Source organism: Mycetomoellerius zeteki, unplaced genomic scaffold (genome assembly GCF_001594055.1).
Source record: "Mycetomoellerius zeteki isolate Tzet28-1 unplaced genomic scaffold, Tzet1.0 scaffold35, whole genome shotgun sequence".
Lineage (NCBI taxonomy): Eukaryota > Metazoa > Arthropoda > Insecta > Hymenoptera > Formicidae > Mycetomoellerius > Mycetomoellerius zeteki.
Window position 1 is genome coordinate 36,219 of NW_017257338.1, and position 23,621 is coordinate 59,839.

At 32.8% G+C, this 23,621-nt stretch overlaps 3 protein-coding genes across 4 annotated transcripts in view; 2 read left to right on the plus strand and 1 right to left on the minus strand.

The window, feature by feature from the left end:
• Positions 1–23: 23 nt before the first annotated feature.
• LOC108725636 (neuroblastoma-amplified sequence) lies at positions 24–10,723 on the plus strand. 2 transcript variants are annotated; one of them, XM_018452797.1, is made up of 18 exons: positions 24–190; positions 1,212–1,446; positions 1,714–2,129; positions 3,349–3,732; positions 4,122–4,329; positions 4,544–4,764; positions 4,836–5,165; positions 5,281–5,486; positions 5,570–5,866; positions 6,486–6,822; positions 6,928–7,346; positions 7,428–7,727; positions 7,809–8,097; positions 8,214–8,531; positions 8,627–9,041; positions 9,141–10,072; positions 10,158–10,283; positions 10,359–10,723. In XM_018452797.1, exons 1-18 carry the CDS (start codon positions 104–106, stop codon positions 10,632–10,634), a joined length of 5,796 nt encoding a protein of 1,931 aa, XP_018308299.1. In that variant the 5' UTR covers positions 24–103; the 3' UTR covers positions 10,635–10,723. The 2 variants fall into 2 exon arrangements, with proteins under 2 accessions (XP_018308299.1, XP_018308300.1); XM_018452798.1 differs by having other exon boundaries at positions 4,547–4,764.
• Positions 10,724–11,436: 713 nt separating this feature from the next.
• Positions 11,437–13,898, plus strand: LOC108725487 (hydroxylysine kinase). Its single transcript, XM_018452524.1, has 2 exons — positions 11,437–11,944; positions 12,462–13,898. Exon 2 carries the CDS (start codon positions 12,639–12,641, stop codon positions 13,722–13,724), a length of 1,086 nt encoding a protein of 361 aa, XP_018308026.1. The 5' UTR covers positions 11,437–11,944; positions 12,462–12,638; the 3' UTR covers positions 13,725–13,898.
• Positions 13,899–17,469: 3,571 nt separating this feature from the next.
• The window catches only part of nolo (ADAMTS-like no long nerve cord), a 276,431-nt gene continuing 270,279 nt past the window's right edge, over positions 17,470–23,621 (minus strand). Inside the window, 9 exon segments of the mRNA XM_018452805.1 lie at positions 17,470–18,167; positions 19,737–19,890; positions 19,962–20,348; positions 21,106–21,188; positions 21,262–22,354; positions 22,504–22,593; positions 22,793–22,953; positions 23,343–23,510; positions 23,592–23,621. The exon segment at positions 23,592–23,621 is cut by the window's right edge and continues 89 nt beyond it. Coding sequence (XP_018308307.1) covers positions 18,058–18,167; positions 19,737–19,890; positions 19,962–20,348; positions 21,106–21,188; positions 21,262–22,354; positions 22,504–22,593; positions 22,793–22,953; positions 23,343–23,510; positions 23,592–23,621 — 2,276 coding nt within the window. The 3' untranslated portion in view covers positions 17,470–18,057.

Consider the following 23,621-nt stretch of genomic DNA (forward strand, 5'->3'; position numbering starts at 1 on the left):
AGATCGCATCGTTACTCGCTCTAAATTGTTCCGCTTAATTCGTTATGGCTATGTGTGTGTTTGTGTAGTGTTTGTGCCGTTTGTGGTGACAAGAAATGATAAAATGAGCATCGTGGACGAAACGTCGAATGAGCCAATACTGTACGAACTATTGGAATATTTTGTTCGTAAGCAGGAACCGGAATTGATAGTAAGTTGGAATTAATAACAAGATGTCAAATTGGTAATTATTTAGGGTAATTATTTAGAATACCATACCCATCTAAAATCTTAATAAAAATACACTCGTTCGACTCGTTTTCACTCAAAATGAAAGAATCTGGCAAAAAAAAAAAATGCGGCGGTCGGCCTCGTGAACCGAAATTAAGCGTTAAAGTTCGAGATTTTAGAGGTTAAGATATCTGTCATCCCGACTCAATATAGCGCTATGTATACGTTCTGCTTTAATTACACAAATTCACTGCTTTAAAAATATAAATTCACTGCTTTAAGCACACAAACAATTTGCTTCAAACAAAATGACAAATGCGATTGGTTAATTCCGATGGACTAACTGGTCAGTTAAGTTAACTGAGCTTGGTGACAGTGGAGACGTAAGAATTTGATCAATTATAGTCGAATTCAAGGAGAATAATCGACTATGATTCGTAGATTTCTTATGACTTAAGGCTTAGAACTCTATTGTAGATCCGGGGTAACGCACAGGAACTGTCTTAAGACGGGCGGCGAAATCACCACTCTATGGCCACAAATAGAAAATGCGAAAAAACATGCTCGATTTTTGGCCAGCTTGTTTATTTATAAAAAACAAATTAATTTTATAAAATTGCGTTAATAGAATTCATTTTAAAAGAAACTTGCACACATCTCATTTCTACTTTGCCGGCATTTAGGCTGCGCGCGGATTGGTGAAATGAGGGGCAGGAATCAAACTGAAAATCGGCCGAAATGTGCAACTAAATCCCAGTTCTGTTTTATATATAATACGAAACGTAGAATATATCACTATACTAATAAAAAAGGTATAGGTAATACAGTTATGTTGACGAATACGAATATATGTATCCGGGTAATATGGATATGCGGATGATACGGGTATTATTAGCTTTACTTTAACTTACAATTAGTCATTTAGTACATTCATGCAGAGGGAAATTACAGGACTACAGAACATTATTGTAGCTGTATCTCTAAAATGTTCCATATTTTAGAAATGCAAGAACGACGCGGCTATCCTCCCAACTACTGGCACAATAAAAAATGCTCTCAGGTATCTCAACAACAGGTACTCCCTACCTGAGAGCATCTCGCAGCAAGTTAGTCTCACTCTACCTTGGAAATTTGCTGTGGGAGATCACGGTCGAGTACTTGCTATTTTACAAGAGAATATCATTGAAATACGAAAGGCTAAAGATGAATATTCTTCCATAGTAGGAAAAGCATCTGGTAAATAATGTATAAATATATATTATCAGTACTATTAACGTTTTTTGATAGATATTTTTCTATTTGTTTTGTATGTAAAATACTTAAGTATCACACGTAAAAGAATTTTAGTCGTAATTGTAGAGCAAATCATAAGCAAATCGATCAATCACAGTTAAAATTATTATCTTATATTTTAGAACGCTTGATCACGATTGATCGATATGCTTATGATATTATGATTACGCTAAAACTTTTTTAAATATGATGGTCTAATGTATTTTCTAGCTCCAAAGGATGCCTTTCCTCAGTGGCGTAAACTTGCCTGGAGTCCCGATGGAATGATCTTAGCATTGGCGTCTAGTAGCGGCTATACATCTTTTTACAATGCATTAGGAAATAATATTTTTAATATAAGCCCGAAAACAATTTCACAAGTTCCTCATATTCTTGAAGCTGGTGACGCTATAGCATCCATGCTATTTCTTAAGCCAAAGATAACGAGTGAAAAATGGATCTATGAGTTTATTTTAATTTCGTACAGCGGGTTGCTAAGGTCTTATCATATTTCTACAAGTGGTTTCAGTGCAAATTATAACTTTTCTTTTGGCAATTTTTACAAAAATGGTGTTAACATTGTTGTCTATGATGAAAAACATAATTTATTTTATGTTGCTGGAAATATGTTAACACAAAAATTGACGGTAAATATATATATATATATATATATACACTGCCGCTCACACACACACGGAAGTTCGAACACTTGCATACATTTTATTGAATGGTCATGCAAATACATTATAAAACAACAATTGTGTTCTTCTTTAACTGTGTTCTTCTTAAAAATAGGGTAAAATGTCTCAAAAAACATTCGAGACGTTTTACCTTATTTTTTCTTTGTAAAAGAGGTTTTCGTAAAGCAACACGTCCATGTAAGCCCACTTCTTGCAACCGACGTTTTACTACTTACAGAAATTGCTTTTCCGTGGCCGCGATTGAATTCAGCGGCTATTTTCTGTTGAAAATGATGAATTGTATCTTCAATTGTTGACTTTGGAATTCCAACCTTTTGACTGATTTGTCGGACAGAATATTTTTCTTCGTGAAGAGTAATAATCTTGGAACGCTTCTCAATATCTATTGGCTTTCCTCGCGGCATTTAAAAAAACTTTTCTTTATAAGCTCTATTTGCTTAACCTTGTGCTATGCAGTGACGTCTGATAGATGTTTACTTCACGCTGTATGCAGGTTACAACACGTGAGGATAGGTGGGAAACAGGCTGCAACGACTACGTTCCGTTTCACGCATAAGGCCTGTTCTTTTTGGCTGAAATTTTGCACCAGTTCATCTTTCTTCCTTTTCTCTCCAGAAGGAAAGATTTTGGGGGAGTGAGGGTGAGAGTGGTGGGAGTGGATGGCATATTGTTATCTAAAATCTCTTGATTTATTACAGAAACTTGATTTTGAGGCATTAATAAAATAAAACTTTAAACGGTTATAATAAAAAAAGCTGGTCATTTTCAAGCTTTGTGCCTATGGACATTTTTGATCAGTGAATCAAGAACTATAACATATAATTTAAATTAAAATTTCAGCTAATTTCACCGAGGGCCAAAATCCTATGATTTTGTGCGGGGTCCTTTATCGATTATACTATCAATGTTCTATAGAAAAAAGATGATATATTTTGATATATAAAATTAAAAATAATTTATAAAGCTTTTACAACCGGTGTCAGTATATGCACAAGTATCCTAAAATAAAAAAAGAAGAACATAATTGTTGTTTTATAATGTTCTAATTCTTTACATGATCATTCAATAAAATTTATACGGGTATCTGAACTTCCGTGAGCGGCAGTGTATATATAAATATGATACATAATCTTTTAAATGTAAATATATTTGTATATTGTTTCAGTCTACTGCATCTGAATCTGGATTAACTTCGTGGCGACTCTTGAATGATTATCCATACTGCAAATTATCGTTTACATTTGAAGATTCTGCCACTAGTAATTCGCGATTTTCTATATGGAATTTAATTCCTATTTTCAGTTTTCAATCAGAGTCAATTATATTTTCCATAAAAATTTCGCCAAATGGCGAGTTTCTGGTTTGTTTGCATATGGATGGTTCAGTTTCGCTGTGGAGTTTGCCAAACTTAATATTACAAAAAAAATGGAAGTTGTCTGAACAGCCGGAATATGATATATCTAATCCTTTAGGATTTACGAAATCTAAAAAATTTCCACCAGGATTTACAGAATTTCATCCAACAGATATCGGCTGGTGGAATGATCAGGTAAAATATTTGGTCATTTAAAAATATAAAGTTAAACATCTTTTAAGTAATGTTAATTTTTTACTATTTAAATCAAGGATAAAACTTGGGATAAAAGGACATGAGCCACGTCAGTTGTATTCATATTACAATAATGCATTATTTAAACGAATTTCATCGTATCTATTATCATTTAATAAGCTGTTGTGAATTTGCAAAATATAATAAGTTGTGTATGATTTCGAAGCATGTTAAGTAACATAGGACGAATTTAATTAAATAATATATTATTGTTGTACATAAGTACAACTGGCGTTAGTTCATTTTCCTTTTACCTTTGATTACAATTTTCAGTTAGCAAAGCTTTACTAATATTCTATATGTATATATATATATATGTCTGTTTTAAGGCTATTATAATAGCTCGATATTCAGGTTCCACTTCAGTCTGCTCTATGTGGAACTTAAAAAATCTATTAGGTGTTAGTCCAGAATTTCTAGCAGGACAACCACAAATATGCGAGCTTGGTTTAGAAAAAGGATTTTTATGTTTAGATTGTGAAATCTTTATTACAAGTAAAAAACGAAGTCGAGAACCCAACGACGGTCATTTGTCAGGTTTGTTTATGATATATATATTTATCGTTTACTATTCTATATTTACGCAATATAACTATCTTATGTATAATATTATTATATATTAGCCATTATTAGCTAATTCTATACATATATGATCTCTTGATTAAGAATGTGGAAATTTATCATATGTATGTAGATAACAAAATCAATTTATTTCATTTTATAATAAATAGTTCTTTAATCTTGTATAAAGAAGCATCATCTGAAAGTGAGAAGGACGATGATGAGTTGGAACCTGTTACTATATTAAATTATACTACGAATTTGGTACAAAGCACGTTGTATTCAATAACCGATATTGAAAGATTTCAACCAAGAAGAAAGAAATCGAAAGTATTGCATCGAACTTATAGAATTTTGGGCTTAAAAAGCACTACTCCGGAAGAGCTATACTCTAGAAAAATAGACATTGAGGTATAAAGTTTTATTTAATTTAGTTATTGATCAACTTTTATTTATTAAATAACTAATAGGTTTTATTTTAGGAATACGAGGAAGCTTTAGCTTTAGCGAACACATATAATTTGGATACAGATCTTGTATACCAAACTCAGTGGAGAAAGTCAGAATTATCATTGAATGCCATTGCAGAACATTTGAGTAAAATAAGCAAAAGATCTTGGGTTTTAAATGAATGTGTTATACGCGTTCCCGATACTATGGAAGCTGCAAGGGAATTGTTAAATTTCGGATTGAGAGGCGCAAATCTAGAAACTTTAGTAGCTATCGATATTTGCGATAATGACAAATTTGTAACTTCCGATACAGATGACGATTGGCAAACGCTAGATCAAATTACTGTAAGTTTAAGACAGGTAAGCAAAACCATATACTATGATAATATGTCTTATAAAATACATAGCATTACTTACATATTATGTTATAAGGAAAAATTGGACAAACTTAATTCAATTTGGAAATCGGTAATAGGTACAGAAAGTCAATGAAATGCTTGAAAAAATAGACATAAAAAATTTATCTGAGGCCCAGAAAGATTTAATTAAGTATCGGAGGAAACTTCTAAATCATTTAGACAAATTGCTCACGTATGAAATTATATTAGAGTCGCCACTCAAATACAAGAAAGAATTTTATGAAGAGTTTCGAAGGTTGTCACCTATTACAAATGCAATTAGGTATTAATATCATAACATACTTTATCACTGATGTATTAAATAGTATATATTTTTTTTGTTACAAATATTTTTTTAAATTATAGATTTGCTAAAGATAGTGATTATCGAGCTGTTGAAATTATGTTTACCTATTATGGAGAAACTTTGTTGCCTCATTGGCTAGCAATTATCAGCTTTTTTCCAGAAACTTTGAATACATTAGATTACCAAAAATTGCTACCAGAATGCGATTCAGAAGGTCAATTATTTTTGTTAGATCAACGTGAATTACGACAAAAAGATTGGTCAGAAAAACACGAGTTTAACGAAATAATAAATTTCGATTTAGATGATCGAGCAGAAATATTATATGAATTGGATCCCTCATTATTAATATATAGGTAAGAATACTTTGTATTATACAGGGTGTCCCGATTTTAAATGACCAAACTTTGAGAGTGTGTAAGAAATCGGTAAGTTAAGAAAAAAGTCCTTTAAAGATATGTCATTTTTGTTTTGTTTTAGAGAAAATCGCAGAAAAAGACAAAACGTAGTTTTCATTTTTGTATTTATTTATTCATTTACACTTATTTATTCACGTTGTCACTTGCTTAATGTAGATATCGTTCAAAATGTTGGCCTCTTGCAGCAATGTACGCATTGCAGCTCGTATTGCAAACACTGATCTGGTCAATATAACGATTCACCGATCCGGCACTTTTCTGTCTGGAAATCGGCGCACATACTCTCGCACTGCCTCTGAAGCATTATCGTTGAAATCATACACGAAAATAATAATATTCCTTTGAAAACAATATTTTGAAAATTACATTTTGTCTTTTTTTGCGATTTTCTCCAAAACAAAGCAAAAACGAGCATATTCTTAAAGGACTTTTTTTCTTAGTTTACTGATTCCTTACACGCTGCTGAAGTTTGGCCATACAAATTCAGGACATCGTGTGTTATCCGCATTTTCTATTTAGTATTTATATTATCTAATCATCATTATTTTTCCTTTAGAAATACACAGCTTACACCAGATTTATTACAAAAATGGTATAGGACTCGTGCTTATGAAATTGAAAAGAATAGCTCTTTAGTAGATAATGCTTTGCAGTTAGTTAAAATTGGAAAGTCTCATAATATTAAAAGCCTGGAAGATTTGTTATTAGAATTGGAAACTTTAGACGATCTTGTGTACACAGTACATTTGGAGAATATGCCATTAGATAAATTAGAAAAAATGAGCAACATGGAGAAGATAAAACTTTTGATGAGTACATCAAATGAAGTAAATTTTGTTGAAAATATAAAGAATCTTTTATTGCCTTTTATTAAACGAAGGCATCAATATTTGGTGTGTATAGCAAAATTTAGGTCACTGAAATTATACATATATTTATACACATAGAATGATATTATTTTTATATAAATTTTACATAAATTTTTATATAAATTTTAGGGTGGAGATCTTCAGAAATTCTTACTAAGTGATTATCTAATCTGCTTAAGCAAAGACGATTTGACGTTTCCAGTTAAATTCTTTGAGTGTTTAAAACAAACGCAGGATATTGAAATAATTGAATTGATAGATGATGTTACTTTAGCTTTAGATTGTATATATGCCTGTGACAATCTTGATATGTATGAAAAAGCTAAAGATATCCTAGATTCGATATCGAAAGATCATGATGAAAAAAGGTCAAACGCAACACGAGAAGATGTAATGTCATTAGAAGAATGTAAAAGAGAACTTGATTGTGTTAGAATATTAAGCAAATACGGTGTAAAAACAACGTTAAAATTTATACGAAAGAACAGAAACGATCCTGATATTGCTAGATCATTGTTAATTCAAATGGCAAGAAGTTTAAATAAAAGGTTGTGTTAAGCGTATAATATTTATAAATTTTTAATAATTTTTTATAATAGACATGAGGTACAATGTATTTATTATTTCAGTTTGATACCTCCAGATGAAAGGGAATGGGCACAATTATTAAATGATATGTTAGAGGTACATGGATTAATTTTTTCATGTATTGCTGTTGAAACCTGTTTCGAAATATGTGTTTCGGCCCGTTTACTTTCCAGAATTAAATGTATTATTCGTAATTGTGTCACCTTAATAGAAACCAAGAAAAATGAAAAATCTTTGTTAAAAGTATCCTATGAGAAAGCGGTTGACCTTATATTAGAAGCGTCCAAAGAATATTTTAATGGTTCAAGAACACTTACCGATCCACACATGGAATTAGCTAAGTAAGTATCTCTTATTAACATAATAGTAATTATATATAATAACTTGTTCTAAAATATAATCTATGTAAATAATTGTTCTAGAACTTGCTTGGATCTTATTGAAGATGATAACGTAAATATTAAAGAAGAATACGATCTTATTAAATCGCTTCAAATACTGAATGAATTTAATATCGATATATTACCTCTTCAAGTTAGATTAACGGTAGATAGATTAAACTTGATTGAACGCTGTTTAAATAATCAAAAAGATGCTTATAAAAATCAACAAAGATTATTAATGTTAGCAACTTATTTACGAATCGAAGGAAATAGCAGTAGACTCCGTGAAGGAAAAATTTTGGAACTAATAGCTAAAAAGGCATTTGAGGTGAGATATAGCTATCTTCTACGTTTCCTTATAATCCAATTTTAAGAGTTTTCTTTGAAAAGTAATACGTAAAGATTGATATAATATATATCATTATTACATTTCTTATTCTACAGACTGAAGATTATAGTACATGTGCCACGATATGTATGCAGTTAGCAGAAAACAATTATCTTCCTGCTTGGGAAATTTGTTTAAATTTGGGACGTTGTGATAATTATCATGATTTAAAAATTAGACAAAAGTGTCTATGGTTTGCTGTAAATAATGGTCCTAGTGATATATTGGGTAATGTTTTAGAACATATGTATTTGTTAGAAATACAAATGCTACATAAGAATTTGGAATTGTGGATGCCCGTTGCGGAATTTGAAAATTTAAAAGATGAAGAAAGTGATACAAGCGAAGATGATTTTACAGATGCTATGACAACGGTAAAAGAAATTACTTTAATGAGCAATACTAATTTTGGTACTTTTCTCATATATAACGCGAGATATAAAAAAAATATATCATGTGTAATTTACAGCCGCAGATAGAAACGAAAGAGTTTGTTCCAAAAATGTTGGAAACTTCAACGGGAATTGTAAAAAGTTCAGCTAACATCATGAAAGAATCTACATTTAATTTAATAAGAAATATCAGTAATACTAATTTTTGGAAGTCTAGATTGAACCTTAACTTTAAAAATGAATTAGAAACTAATGCACAACATGAATTTGAAGTGGAACAAAACAAGAAAGATATGAATCTTCAAAGTTTTCCATGCTATTATGAATCCTTACACGAACTGTATAGGATAAGTGTTAATGAGATAAATTACAATAAGTATTCTATGATAGACGTAGAAAATACAAAATTAAAATGTTGCCAAGCGCTTTTAAGAATAACCATATTGAGTGAATCTTCTTGTTATGGACTAGAAATAAGTGACATTAACCATTGTAAGTATCATATTATTAAAAATATATTTAACAAAAATTTAATCGTAAATGAATTACATTTATGTAACGAAAATTACAAAATTATTTTATTAATTTCAGTGCTTTTAGAATGCGCAAAGTACACTATGTCAAACGATTGGTTACTTAGTATGGCGTATCTATTGAGTTTAAACAGAGATTGTATCTTAGATGCTCAAACAATCTTTATAGATTTACCACAAACTGAATTATATATACAGACTGCACTCTATTACTATTCATTAGAACTGTATAAGAAATTATACGCTAATTGTGAAAAGTTATATTTATACAGTCCATTAGATTTAGTGAAAATTATGCTAGTTGCAGCACAAAAGTCTGAAGAATGTGATATTGTTAAAACATTACAATATTGGCAAAGTCATCTACTCAGTGAAGCACATATTACTAATATGAAACAAGTGAAAGTAAAAGATATAAATACATTAGAACTGGGACAAATTACTACCCGTGTACATTCTGAAGAGACTGTGAAAACCTCAAAGTCCATTAATGAAGAACAGATATCAGCAGAATATGTTGATATTACTAATATTCCATCAAATTCTAAGGCGAATGAAGATCTGAAAATAGTTATCTCAGATGATATTGATGCCGTAGAATGGACAGATGATTGGGGTGATTTTTCCGATGATAGCATGGAAGCAAATAATGGTAAGAAGGGTAAAATTAAATCCAAAGAAATTTCACGAGAAGAAACTGTTCTTTCTTTTAATCGTATCATTGCCGAGTGTGAGACAGAGGAAGATCGATTTAAACTATTTAAGAAACGGTTCAATCAAATCAATAATTTAGAGCAATATCAGGAAGTAAAAAAAATAATATCGCAGTGGCCGAAATTTAATGTGCCAGATCATATCACAATAGATAATCATCCAGTTTTAAAAATGATGAAAGTGATAATTGCGCTTATAGAACCGAATACGGCTGATTTTGAAAAAAGAATATTAAAAGAGCATGAGGAACTCATTGAATTATTAGCGTTTAAGGAGGTATTGTAACGAATTGCATTATTTCCTTTTTTATATAGGTAATTAAATACTATACTTATCTCTAAATATATTTTATATAATATAGATCCTCAAACAGTTTTTGAAGCTCGAACGAGATCACATTAGCTTTATACAAAGCCTTTACATAAGATTATGCTCTCAGGATGTCTTGATGCATAAAGAAGCAGTAACTCTTATTAAAGAACAACAGGTCATTGTCGTCTGTACATTCGCTTACGAGAAGTTAACTCTTAAAACGTATATAACTCAATTTTATTTTTTTCAGACTATTTTGTTACCACCATTAATATTGGAGAAACTTTTCCGAAATGATTTAACAGCACTGTTTAGACCAGATCACATTGTATACAAACAGATAATCGAATATGTCTTTGTAAATGAGTCTCTAACCGGAATTGAGGAAAATGCAAAAATACTTATAAACGAGTTAAAAAAACAGAAATATATACTAGAAGCTTTGCATATTATAAAATTAATGGAGGGAATACCATCGATCTTGTGCACATTCGATACTTGTTTTCAGCTATTAATACAGGAATGAATCCCGAATGTAAAAAAAGCTGTGATGTATGTTGAATATAAAGGGAGATTACAGAAAAGGTATTTATTACAAGTAATCTCTGTTGTATAAAAATATTTAAGACATACATGCGATATGGAATTTAAAGTTGCCTCAGTTATAAAGTTTATTATACTTGATCGTAATGAGGAAGAATGTAAGAAAGACTGAAACAATTTTAAATTCTCCCGCAAAGCTTTCTATGACTATATTTTGAAAGATTTATATATCTTTTTTTGTATATATATATATAAGAAAGAATTTATTTGTAAATATGGATAATTACGAATTACGTTGTAAGGAATAAGAATCAATTTGATGAAGAAATTCGGATAGTGTCTTAACTAATGTATACTCTCATGCCTTATCAATCCTTTTGTGAAAGAGTGGATTTAGCCTCATCAGTGTTTTTCCATCAGTATTTTTCCAAACCAAAGGGAGTAAGCTCCCTCGATTCAATGTATCTCAAAGGTAATAACTGGGTAATAATTAGAGTCCGACCGAAATTTCGGTTTCGACTTTGGTTTCAGTCAGTTTCAGTAAAAAAATCAGAGTTTCGGCCGAAATTAATAGAAAATTTCGTAAGTAAACCGAAACTGTACAAATTGTAACGCGTTAGCGAGCATTCGAAAAACTACATGTTATTGTTGACTGATCGGTGCCGATTGCTGCAAATCACGCCGGCGCTATTTTTTTCTTTCTTTATCCTTTTTTTATTCGCCGAGTCGCCATATGTCTAGTGCCTGAAATTTCTTATAACTTATAAAAAACTTATAAAAAATTCCTTATAATTTAAGGAATAATAAGACATTAATAAAATCTTATTTTTAAAAGTACATAAATTTCACATATTTTCCAATGACTCTCTGAAAATTATATGATGTTTGTAAGATTAATCCAATTTCGGTTTCGTTTTCGGTTTCGGCCGAAATCGAATAAAAACCGAATATTCATTTTCAGTTTCAGCCGAGATAAAAAAGTGGTTTCGGTCGGACTCTAGTAATACCTCCGCAAACGCTATCTCCGTTGGTTTTATCGACTATGATAAGATTGAATCATTTAGTCACCGCGATACGTTATATTGTGCTGCATCGTGTTGTATGCTCAATTACCACTGATGTAAATATCATTGCGCATTTGTACCCTCCAGTTGTGCTGAATGTCAACGATGATTGAGCGTGGACTACGCTCCCCGCGCACATAATCGCTTGTCTAGCTTAGCAAACTGTTTCGTCCATCTGAGAATTTAGTTTGCCGCTTCCTTTGGTTGAATAAACACGTCTTTCAGTCGGGTGAGTCGATATATTTATATATATGTCTGCGGCCACGAATATCCGCTTGCGTATTGCGTGTGTTATTTATTAACGTGCATATTTGTGTTTAAAATACTTAAAATTTTTTATTATTTTTTTTTGTTAAATCTATTGAATACAACAGTAAATGTTGTATTCATTTTCTTTTATTTTAATTTATAAAAAATACGTAATAAATTTATTTATATATTCTTTGAAATAAATTACTCATTTGTTCGATGTTGAAAATTATGTTTAAATGTGTATATGTCTATGTTGCGTGCACTAAATACGTTTTAAATAAAATTAAAGTAATAATATAATCCAATTACCATTTGATAGGAAATGAATATTAAGTAGCCTTTGTTATCACAACAATATCAGGTTTTGATCATTTTTACTAATTACAATTTATTTTTTTATTCTGTTGATGTTACCCCAATCAATTGATAAATCGTTCTCAACACTTCCACACTAATATACAAAAATTCTATAGCTGTAGTTTATATCTGTACAGTTTAACAATTAATCAGCCGAAGAACAAAGAAGATATTCCAGCCACGGTTTTATTTGCTGTTCCAAACGCCCTTCCTCTCGCTCTCTCTCTTCGCTGTGCAGGAAACGTACATTTGTCATCGACCCGGCTTCCCCCTTAATAACTCACGGCTATTTTTGCGTCGTGCATTGCGACAGTATGGAGTACAATGACACGCTGCTCATCCCAGGTCAGCATATACGTCCGTCCGTGACTGAGGAAACGGCGGTCGCACTGCTGGAGCGACTCTACGGTATGAGGGCGACGAGTGTGCGCGAATTGAACTCTTACGACGATCGCAATTACCACATAATATGTGATGGGACGACCGTGAATCCACACACAATCAGCCCAGAGAAGGCCGGCTACGTCCTTAAGGTGATCAACTCCTTGGATTCTCGCAAGACCGATGTGATAGAAGCGCAGACAGAGTTAATGATTTTCCTCAATCAACGAAACGTCTGCTGTCCGTTACCAATTAAGAATATGAACGGCGTGTACTTTTCTTTGGAGACTCTGAAGAGTGAGAATACCATGGAAAAGTATGCCGTAAGGCTGTTGGTCTATCGCCCCGGTGAGCTATTGTATCATGTAAAAATAACCGACGAATTGTTGCGCAAGGTCGGCAGCTTCACCGCAAGAATCGATGAGATACTCATGGGCTTCAATCATCCCGCCTTCGACGATCACAAATCATTATGGATGTTGACTTCAGTGCCTCGAGTGCAGCAGTTCACATATGCGATCAAGAGTTCGTTGGATAAACAGCTGGTGCACGACGTGATCATAAGTTTCCAGAGGGAGGTGTTGTCAATAACAGACCAGCTGGAACAAACGATCATACATGGTGATCTAAATGAGCATAACATCCTTGTGAGTCCCGACGGTAAAGACATTGTCGCCGTAATCGATTTCGGTGATTGTCACAGGACTTGTCGTATTTTTGAGCTAGCGGTAGTTCTTTGCTACATGATCCTGCAAACAGCCGATGTAGAAATGGGTAGATACGTCGTGGAGGGTTACGAAAAGATTAAGAAGCTGACCGACGTGGAGAAGAAGATTCTCAAGATTAGTGTATGCGCCAGGATATGCCAGAGTTTGATAATGGGTGCTTACTCGCACTTGCATGATCCCGAAAATCAGTATTTGCTGACCACACAGAAAACCGGATGGATGTTACTAAAGAGATTGTGGCCCATGAGTCGAGAGGATGTGATGCAAGCTTGGGGATTGACTATTTCCTAAACGAATAATATTGATCAGTTTGCTGAATTAACAATATAAGAGCTTAATTAAGGAACTAAGATTATTTACTGCTTTGGTTATACATTTTTCTATAAATATTTGAATGTATTTAATAATTACCTATTGGAAATAATTAGGCAAAATTATAATTATTAGATTGGATCGGTGTAAATAGAGGTGTTGAACTCAGAATAATTTAGTTTAGCATCACATTTGATATATCTATTGATTTTTAAAGGACGTTATTAATCGATAATTGTATTATTGAGCGTTTTCAATTGCAATCATTTATCACATTTATATATATACTTACATATATATATGGTATATACAGGGTGTCTTTTAAGTAAGGTCCGGGCCACATTGAGGGCGTAGAATGGATCAAGGGAAACAAAAGTCTTATACCATTTTAAGATGTTCACTGTAAAAAATTTCATAAACTCGAGTATCAAGAATAGTCCAATAGAATTAGAATTTTACCGGAAAAAAATTATAAATCAGCATTTCTCTTCACGAAAATCTTCGGAAGGCCATCAGAAAAGAAATGCGTATGCCTAAGACTCGAGATTTATGAAGGAAATATGCGAAAAAAATCGAATAGTTGCAAAAAGCATGTTTTTCGCTTATAAAACGAAAGATATTGATTATATGGAAAAAAGTTCGATATGAAAAATGTAGATATTCCAAATACCTACAAAATGAGACGTGGAACATTAAAATCGTAACAGTACGATAGTGGTATTTTGTGTGAGTATCGCACGCTTGGTTATCTGGGTTTCCAAAACTCAGTTTCAAAGTTTTCAATTTAATTCTTGAGTACTTACAGTGCTCGGAGGCTAATTTGTTATTCCAGGAACATACAATAATCCTTCAGCTTCCTCGTGGAATTCATTTTGAGCAATTTGAGCCATTCTACGAAATACTCGGGTCTCTCGTGGTACTAACAAGGAAACCGACCGTCATCGATTTTAATGACCTTTAGATACATTGTAGAGCATGAAAAAATATTAGACTCATATTTTTTTGTTCGTGTTGTTTATCTCGAGGTTTAGGAGGTGAAACACCCCTTCGAAGAAAATCGTTTTTTTTTTCTTTCAAAACGAATATCGTCGAAACTGTAAGAGATAGAAAAAATTTTCCAAAATGAAAATTGAATGGCTTTAAGAGTATTTTAGAATTATAACAAAAAAATTTTTTTAATTTATTATACTTGCGCGCCATGCACCCGTATATATACAAACGCTGAATTTATACCGAAGGACTTCGAATTTCGCTCTAAAATTTTAGGGACATATCTCGAAGAGTTGTACTACCGATTTATGAAAAGAAAAGGAATTGACTTTTTTTGTCCCTCTAATGTAGGAGACTCCCTCAAGATGTGATAAATTAATCAAATTAGAATCATATTAATATTAAGATATTATTTAAGATGATTTTGGAATAAGAAACTGAATAGACATGTATTGAATAAAATTTTAATATAGATATACCGTACAGTTTTAACAACCGAATTTTAACTAGATATGAAGATATGGCATATGTTTATTAGGAAGTTTGGAATTGAAATTCTTTGCTAAATAAACTTTAAGAAGAACTAACTGCAGTAATGTGCAGTGATATATTCTCTTGTTTTATTCGCATTTTAGGCAGTCACATATTTACATAGATATCATGAACAGTAATGCTTACGTACAATTCTAAGTGTGGAGCCCATTTTACATACCTACATCGTAATATATACAAAAATGTACGTATCGGAACTCATCTCCCTGTCAAGAATTGTTGTTATCATGTGGATTATAACCACAAAATAATTATTTCTCGATAACGCATTGATCAGTAACATGCCGGAGTCGTATTGTTATAAGGTAAGTATCAATTAAATACTTACTAAAATATGACAGCAGTATACATGACACGCCGATGGCAGTTACATATCATTGCACTTACTAGCTGTAATCATTGTAGGATGTATTAAAAACCGTGTATCTTCCTTCAACTAAGGAATGCATGGCTGAAGGAAGTATCTCGATTTTCGATATTTCCGGTATATTCATATTTTTTCTTTTAGTTTTTCAACATATAAAGTATTTATATGCGTGCATCTCAGTAATTTATGATAGTAATATTATACCTTTTTTCTCCTTATCTTTAGCACTCTAATTTATATTTTACTTAAATTTCATTTACGTTTCAGCTTGTTTTGGCAAACCGCTTTAACTGTGTCGAGGCAAATTCGTTGATAGCGAAAATCTGTTCACAATCTTATCAAATCATATACTGACATAACTTCACATAGGCGCCGCGCGCCGTAGGTATGAAACGCAGCGAAATGTATTCGCACATTTATATTAATAATCTGCCATTCCCGTATTTATTATACAATAATTATAGGAGTTGAAGAGATTTATATATATATTTTTTAAATAAATTTTTAAAAATATTTCCGTTGATGTGTGTGTGTGTGTGCATGTCTCCTACGAAAAATTCCGGCAGCGCCTATGATGTATAATTAAAAATTTAATACGATTAATCATGTATATAAGAGAGGGCCAAATCTACATTACACGTACAATCAATATCTGCGAGAAAGGTTCTTATTGAAAGCATCGAATTCTATGATGAGTTCTATGAGTCTCCGCGACAAATGAATATTCATAACTATTGATAATATCTGTAGATAGTGAGAGAAGTGATCAGAGGCACATAAGTAAAGTCGGGCCCTTTAACTAATAACGGAATGGTCATGTTCACGAACTTTCGCTAAAGATTATTAACAAAATATTATATTACAATACTTATATATTTTCTTTTATTGCTTATTGGATATCTATAATATATTGGCTTAAGATCGCCTGACGGGACGCGTATAGGCGCGCAATAATTCATCAATGACTTATGTTCTTAAATAACTTTATATTTTACATTCGTAATAATTTATATTGAAATTTATAAACATAAAGAAGTGATGGAAAGATAACATCAACAAAGATATGTTCAAGGATAGAGTGTAATTTTTTCCTATTTATAAAACGGAATGTCAAATGATTCTTTTGTACGTGACAAAACTTTTTACATTAATGCTCAAGAATAATGATTCAAAGAGCGTTTCAGTCTTAACAGGATAATTTTCTTTTGTTTCAGAAATAAACAGATAGTTGTATTTAATCGCGACAGGCAATAAATGTAAGAAAATAAGCGTCAAGAAGAAATATTTCTAATGTGAGAAATGCTTCGCGACACAAACGTATGCTTCCCACGTTTGGGACTTAGCATTTTATTAAAATTTAAATATCGTTCTGTTTAAAGCCATTTTCCGTGCGACTCAAAGCACCAACATTGACGACATTTAATAATATCGTATCGATATCAACTATATGTCGTAACAACGATCTTTTTAGAACATATAGTACCTTGTAATCGAGAATGGTTTGAAATGGATCGAAATGGATTCAAATTTTCAGAAATACACGCGAATGTTAAAATGAATCCTTTTCAATCCGGAATGCATTTTACTCATTTATAAGAAACACATTTCTATGCCTTTCAATTTAAAAATATCAGCTTTTTTCTACATCTGTAAATACTGCTCGATTCAAAATTTTGAATAGGAAATGCAGTTTTTCAATCTAATTCAATCTAATTGAATCTAATTGAATCCAATTGAATAAAAAAAAGTTTTCGCTATTTAAAATACGTATTCGGATAGATAAAAAATTTCAATTCATTTTAATTCATTCTCGTTTACTGGATAATAAATTTCTACTCTCCTTTCTCCCATTAAGTGCTACAACAATACAACGCTCTTAACTTTTTGTGGACGAATATCGGATTTCCATTTTCCTTCCCTTTTTGTTTTTTTAATTAGGAGAGCAACATGAGGTTTGACGAGCAATTTACAGGAATATATCGCGCCAAACTACACGTGACATACGTTAGAAAATTATAATTTAATTAATTTAAAAATTGTTAAGGTTGGCGGATTTCTCTTGTTTACACAAGGAACATTCGAGGCAAGGTGGTAAACCGGCTCTCGCGACGACACGATGAGAAAACTATTACAGCGAAGTAGTTTTGGTCAACTTTCTTGGATACTTGTATTTTAATCTATAAATCGGACATCGTAATACTGTGCAATTTTATTCCACAGTGAGCCGCTCCTTCCGCGTGCGTTACATAATTTACTAACAACAGGCATCCCGGGTGCATATATATGTCACGAAGTAATTATCCGACTAATCACGATTTATACTTTCTGTCTTACGCGCACTCTTCATTATCGTTCATTTTGTCTAATCCTCACAATGAGTCATTTATAATCAATATTTCGTATCTAACGACACGATGCGCAGCACTGTTTCTTGTACAGCGGCACCTTACATATGTTCATCGTTTTCACTCTGCTGCACAGTTGCGAGTGGTCCTTGCAATCTTCTACAAATGCTAAAATAAAATAACATTATTAAATACAGTATCTTTTAAGATCGTAATGTATATAACAAATCGGAAATAAAGGACCTAAACGGTCAAGCTGGATCTTTATCGCTTAAAACTTAAATTATTCCGTGTGAATTTATATTCACGCGTGCATGTCAGTAGATGCAAAACATTCTTCTATTGAGAGGATTGCAATCTTAAATCCAGTACATTATGTTATACGAAATTTTTTTACTTTGTAGAGTATCCTCTTGAGGTCATATATAAATGGAAAATCCTCTGACATTAACACGTAACCGCTAAAGATCTTAAATAAAAGATTTTATATATAACATTTTTATTAGAGAGCAATTCCAATTCGTCTTTACCTCTCTTTATAAAACTTTTTAAAGTGTTGGTAATGGAAAAAGCCAATTTGCAGTGAAACATGTTAGAGATAGATAAAAAGCTTTCGGAGATCGACTTTATACAAGGTATTGGAAAGAATTTTTCTTTGATACGTAAATTATGAATAGTCTGCTTATTGCATATGTGAAATTTTAATCTTTTTTCAATTGTAGAAAAAATAAATGAAAGAGGATAACCATTTTTGAGAAAAATATGGATTGCATTCGTTAGATTTTTTTGTTGAAACCGAGGATGTGAAACCGAGAATTCTTTGTGTTTTTCTGATTAAAAATAACGTGAAAGACGTATTTTTTCATCCAAAAAAAAAAAATATTCTGTCGATAAGCGGGGAATTCCTCTTAGCATTTCCTCTAAGCAAAAAATCTTACATTAATCTTACATTAATCAGGTGCGTGTATTTATAACATGTATTCATCTATAAAAATGAGGATATATGAGTTATGACAAAAATATATAAATCCCTCTATAGAAAATTCTATTATAATAACTCGAATAGCCTTTTGAAATAAAAGGATACACAAAATACTAGCGGCATGCTTGTTAGAAGAGGTTTGTCATTTACGTGCTACAGTAGTCACGTGCATGTCAGTACATGCAAGACATTCTTCTAGTATTAAGAGGACCGTAATCCTAAATCCAGTACTTTAGGGTTATACGAAATTCCTTTATTTTGTAAAGTATTCTCTTGAGGTCATATATAAAATTTTAATCGTAATCGCAAGGCCGTAAGCAAATCGGCCAATCACAGCGTGATTGAGCGTTTTACAACGTGAGATCGTAATTTTGATAGTGATTGCTCGATTTGCCTGCGACCTTACGATTACGACTAAAATTTGTGTTATGGCCTTTAAGACGGTCTTGAAATAAGAATGGACTATAAATACCGGCAGGTTACAAAACTCGAATCTAGTGATTGTTGAACAATTTTCTCAATTATTCGCATTTAGCAAAAAAATGATTATTTTTTAGAACTTTAAAGATGTAAACTTTCTCAGCACTTCTGAAAAGTGTTCCAATTTGTACACAAAAAAGTAATTTTCTAAAAAATTATAAAATTATGTAGAAATTCTGAAAAATTCTATCAAGAATTCTAAGAAAAATTTTCATCAAGACATCAGTTAGCATGAAGGCTAAACCTTAAGATCTATTTTTCTTGCAGAAACCTACCGGTAGACTGAGGACAAGGCGGACCCCTGCATGTTTTCATTACAGGAGGTCGTGGTATATCTCTGCAAGCATTTCCCGCTGGCTTTTTTGTACCAAACCAGACACATTGTAAAATCCTATATTTGATACCGTCTTCCTCGCAAGACGCGGTGCACTGTGTGATCAGAATATTACTTTAGCATAAGCATTACCATTATGTAAAATTTCTAATCGGTCTATTTATACCTCAGTCCATTCGCCGACTCTCCAGACACCCTTACAAGCATCATTATAACATTCCTGTCTTTGTAGCGGCCTCGTAGCCTCGTCACACTTACTCGGGTCCAACAACGTGACATTTTCGTATCCATCCTTAGCGTCGTGCACCAAACGACAGCTAATGTCCCGTTTCTGCATCGCTGTCTTCCAGTTAAAGCATCTGGACGTTTCACACGGAGTCCATTCCGTAGCATGCCATTGAGGGCATTTGCCCATTCCGCAAGGTTTCACCTTCTGCGGTACCGGATATCCGGCGTCCTCACACAATGTCTGACCGATTACCGTTCTTGGAGAAACGTGCGTGAAGTTGCCATCTGTTTTCGTCGATCGAACTGTACACTGTGCACCTCGCATCTATGACAACGAATAATTTGTAATGCAGTTCCCTGGTGAAAAAGTTTCACTGAAATTATTCCACGTTTTGGAACATTTCAGCGAAATTGCTGAAAATTTGTTGAAACTTCATTGAAAGTGAATTTTTCAGCTAACATACTGAAAAATCACTGAAATCCAACCGAAATTTCTCTGAAATTTTTTGAAATTTCTCTAAAATTCTTGCTGAAATTTGTCTGAAAATTTTGCTGAAATTTTTCTAAAATTTTGTCAAAAATGAATTTTTCAGCTAAAAATCGCTGAAATTATAAACTGAAATTTTTTTTAAATGCTGAAATTTTATTGAAAAGTTCCAAAACGTGGAATAATTTCAGCAACATTTTTCGACCAGGGTTATTTCGAAATTTTTTTAGTAGAAATATATTTCAATATGAAATTGGATGAAATTTCAAATTCTTTTGACTTTTATATATTTTCATTAAAATGTCGTGATCTCTTTAATTTTTTTTCGTATAAATTGAGAAATTACATATAATATGTAGTTTAAATGGCAGCAAGTAGATAATATAAATGAATTATGATGAAATAAATGAATGAATAATCATATATTAAGTAGACGTTCAAATCGTTCAAATTTTTTTATCGCTTCAAACATTTCTTAGACAATTGCTTAACAATGATAATAATTAAGTCTAAATATTTTTTTTATCGAATTAACTCAAAAGAATTGTAAATTTTCTAATTCAAGCTAGTCACAATTAGAAAAAAATTGTCTTACCTGGAATCCACTTCCTCCACAAGTCTGAGAGCACTTCGACCAATCGGTCGTAACCCACTCGAACACCAGAACATTATCAGCAGCTGCATTATAAGTCCTTCATTTAATTATTGGACTGCTTAAACATTATCAAGACAATGTAAATTATAACCTTACCTAATACAGCGAGAGATTCTACAGCGGTATCTTTTGTTGTATCGTCCTCTTCCATTATAGTGGAGGTCAAAATGTTCGCGGGCTTATCTCCATCACGTTGTCCCTCTCTAAACGTCTCTTTTAGATCAATTGAGAACGCTTTTTCTATGGAACCAGCGTGATCCTCTCGACTGTGAGATAAGTTTTTTACGTTCTTATCAGGATTCTCCCTAACAACATCCGACCTCAGATCATCTATCAATATCGAATCATCTCTCGCTCTATTTTCCAAGTTTCTAGTAGTCGGAAATCGCGCGATTGTATAATCTGCCGTGTGATTTTCCACATATGGCACGATTTTCCGCTTATCCAGCTCCTCCTCGAACGCTTCGCTGTACTCGATTGTCCTGTTCGTATGGTTACGATGATCCGACTCCGGTATCCTTAATCGATCTTCAGGACTTCTAGACATCATTGTGGAGGTGACGTTGGATGGATCTTCAGTTCTCAAGCTCCCATAAACGTCGTGATTGATGGACTTATCACTATCGTCGGTAAAACTGTCTGCTTCCTTGAGCATTTCCTTTTTTGTGCTCGAGTCTTCAATGTAATACACGCTCATTTCGTCGTTTTGTGAAGATGTGATAGATTCCGTCGTACCTCTAGCTTGAAGGACGTGATTTTTGGGCGTGGTGCTCCAGTGATCTTTGTATCCGGTTCTCGATTCTTGCCACTGTCGTTTCACATTTTTTAATGATTCTTCGATATAATCGATATCAGGCTTCGTAGTAAGCTTGGTATCAACTTCCTCCATTATATCCGATTTGATACCGTCGCCATGTTGCAGCCCGAATACAGATTCATCCAAATCGTATGGATCGACATCGATAAATATCCGTTCTTCGTCTGGACCGAAGGTCTCGTCCGGGATGGCTGTGTTACGATACAGATTGTCAAAATTATCCTCTACATTTTGATACGTGAAGTCGGCTTTTTTATTAGACATTTTACGCTTGGTTGTCGCTATCCTTTTATGACCGTCCTCGACAAATGGTGTGGAAACGGTTCTGCGATTATTACTTGTGGCTATTTCGCTGTGAAACGGCCAATAGGCCTATATAAAGCGTGTTAATATTTAACATTTAATAATATATAACGCTATATGTCGAGTAAATCGTCGAAAATTTAACTACAATGGCGATACAAGCAGACAGACGCGTCTTACATAACTCCATCAAGTTTATTCACAAATTAACGTCTTACCTTCAAGCTCGATATCAAGTAGCTCAAGTGCGGCACAAGAGTGGAAGCACTTGATGGAGCAGGTGATTCCACGGACTCGTGATATCCCGGCTGATTGATAGTCACAAATATCGAATAACCGACATCGAGGAAAGTTAGTCCAGGAATGCAAAGCGAAATACAAAACCATCACCAGAAAATTAGTTTGACGAAATTCATGCACATACCATTTGTTAAGCAATGTCAAGATACGCGCAATGAATTATTGTAGCGGGAGATAATCTTGACAGTAGAATGCTTTTTCGCGTACCTGGTTGAGAGAGGTAACAGTATGCTCTTTATGCATCATCGTGGCATCTGACGGAGTGGGACTGGTCTTCTGCTTCTTTTGATGTGGTTTTCTCGTCGGTTTGCTAGGAAATGCACGTTCATGGCTAAGATCCTCGCTATCAAAACGGTTTCCGTAGGCTGCTATAAAAAAGAATCAAAGTTGCGTGTTACGCAGTGCATGAAAGATTATTAATAACTTCCATTATTTTTAAAGTCTAGGTTTGCAGTGTAAGCTCAGAATTAAAAAATCTAATAGATTTAATTTATTTTTAATTCTAAGCTAAAAATAAAGAAGTTATTAAAATTTTTTATTGTTAATTATATTAGATTTTAAATTATAAGATTACACAATTTAAGATTTTAAAAATATTAATGATATCGAATTCAAATGACAGTTACATTATATTAAATTATCACGCGGATATGTTAAACATTTAATACAAAAATTTTAACAAGGATCGGTTTTAACAGAAATACGAAATGATTTTTATTGCGCAAAAGTGAATAATTTTTTAAATAAAAACGTTTACCTGCATGATCAGTGTATGGACTTTCGCCAGAATTCGCTGGTGCAGAATCGAGGTTCGCGTTTCGTTGTAGGTGAACGGAATTGCCAAGTCGTAAATATTCCTCGCTACTTATCTGCTCTTTGGAACGAAATTTCACTATCAACTGCGTCTCTGCGTGCGAATTTCCCGCTAAAAAGAATTATCATCGAATTTTTCATAGCAATGTGTCGAAATACGGATAGTGTAGGTATATCAGGCGAGATCGCTTACCAATACAACCATAGACTCCCGAGTCTGAGG

Excerpts from the sequence above, each read along its gene's own strand:
- LOC108725636 (XM_018452797.1), top strand. The coding sequence starts at position 104 with ATGAGCATCGTGGACGAAACGTCGAATGAGCCAATACTGTACGAACTA. Across the intron at positions 1,447-1,713 it reads CATAGTAGGAAAAGCATCTG|CTCCAAAGGATGCCTTTCCT; the intron begins GTAAATAATGTA and ends TGTATTTTCTAG. Across the intron at positions 5,166-5,280 it reads TTACTGTAAGTTTAAGACAG|GTACAGAAAGTCAATGAAAT; the intron begins GTAAGCAAAACC and ends AATCGGTAATAG.
- LOC108725487 (XM_018452524.1), top strand. The coding sequence starts at position 12,639 with ATGGAGTACAATGACACGCTGCTCATCCCAGGTCAGCATATACGTCCG.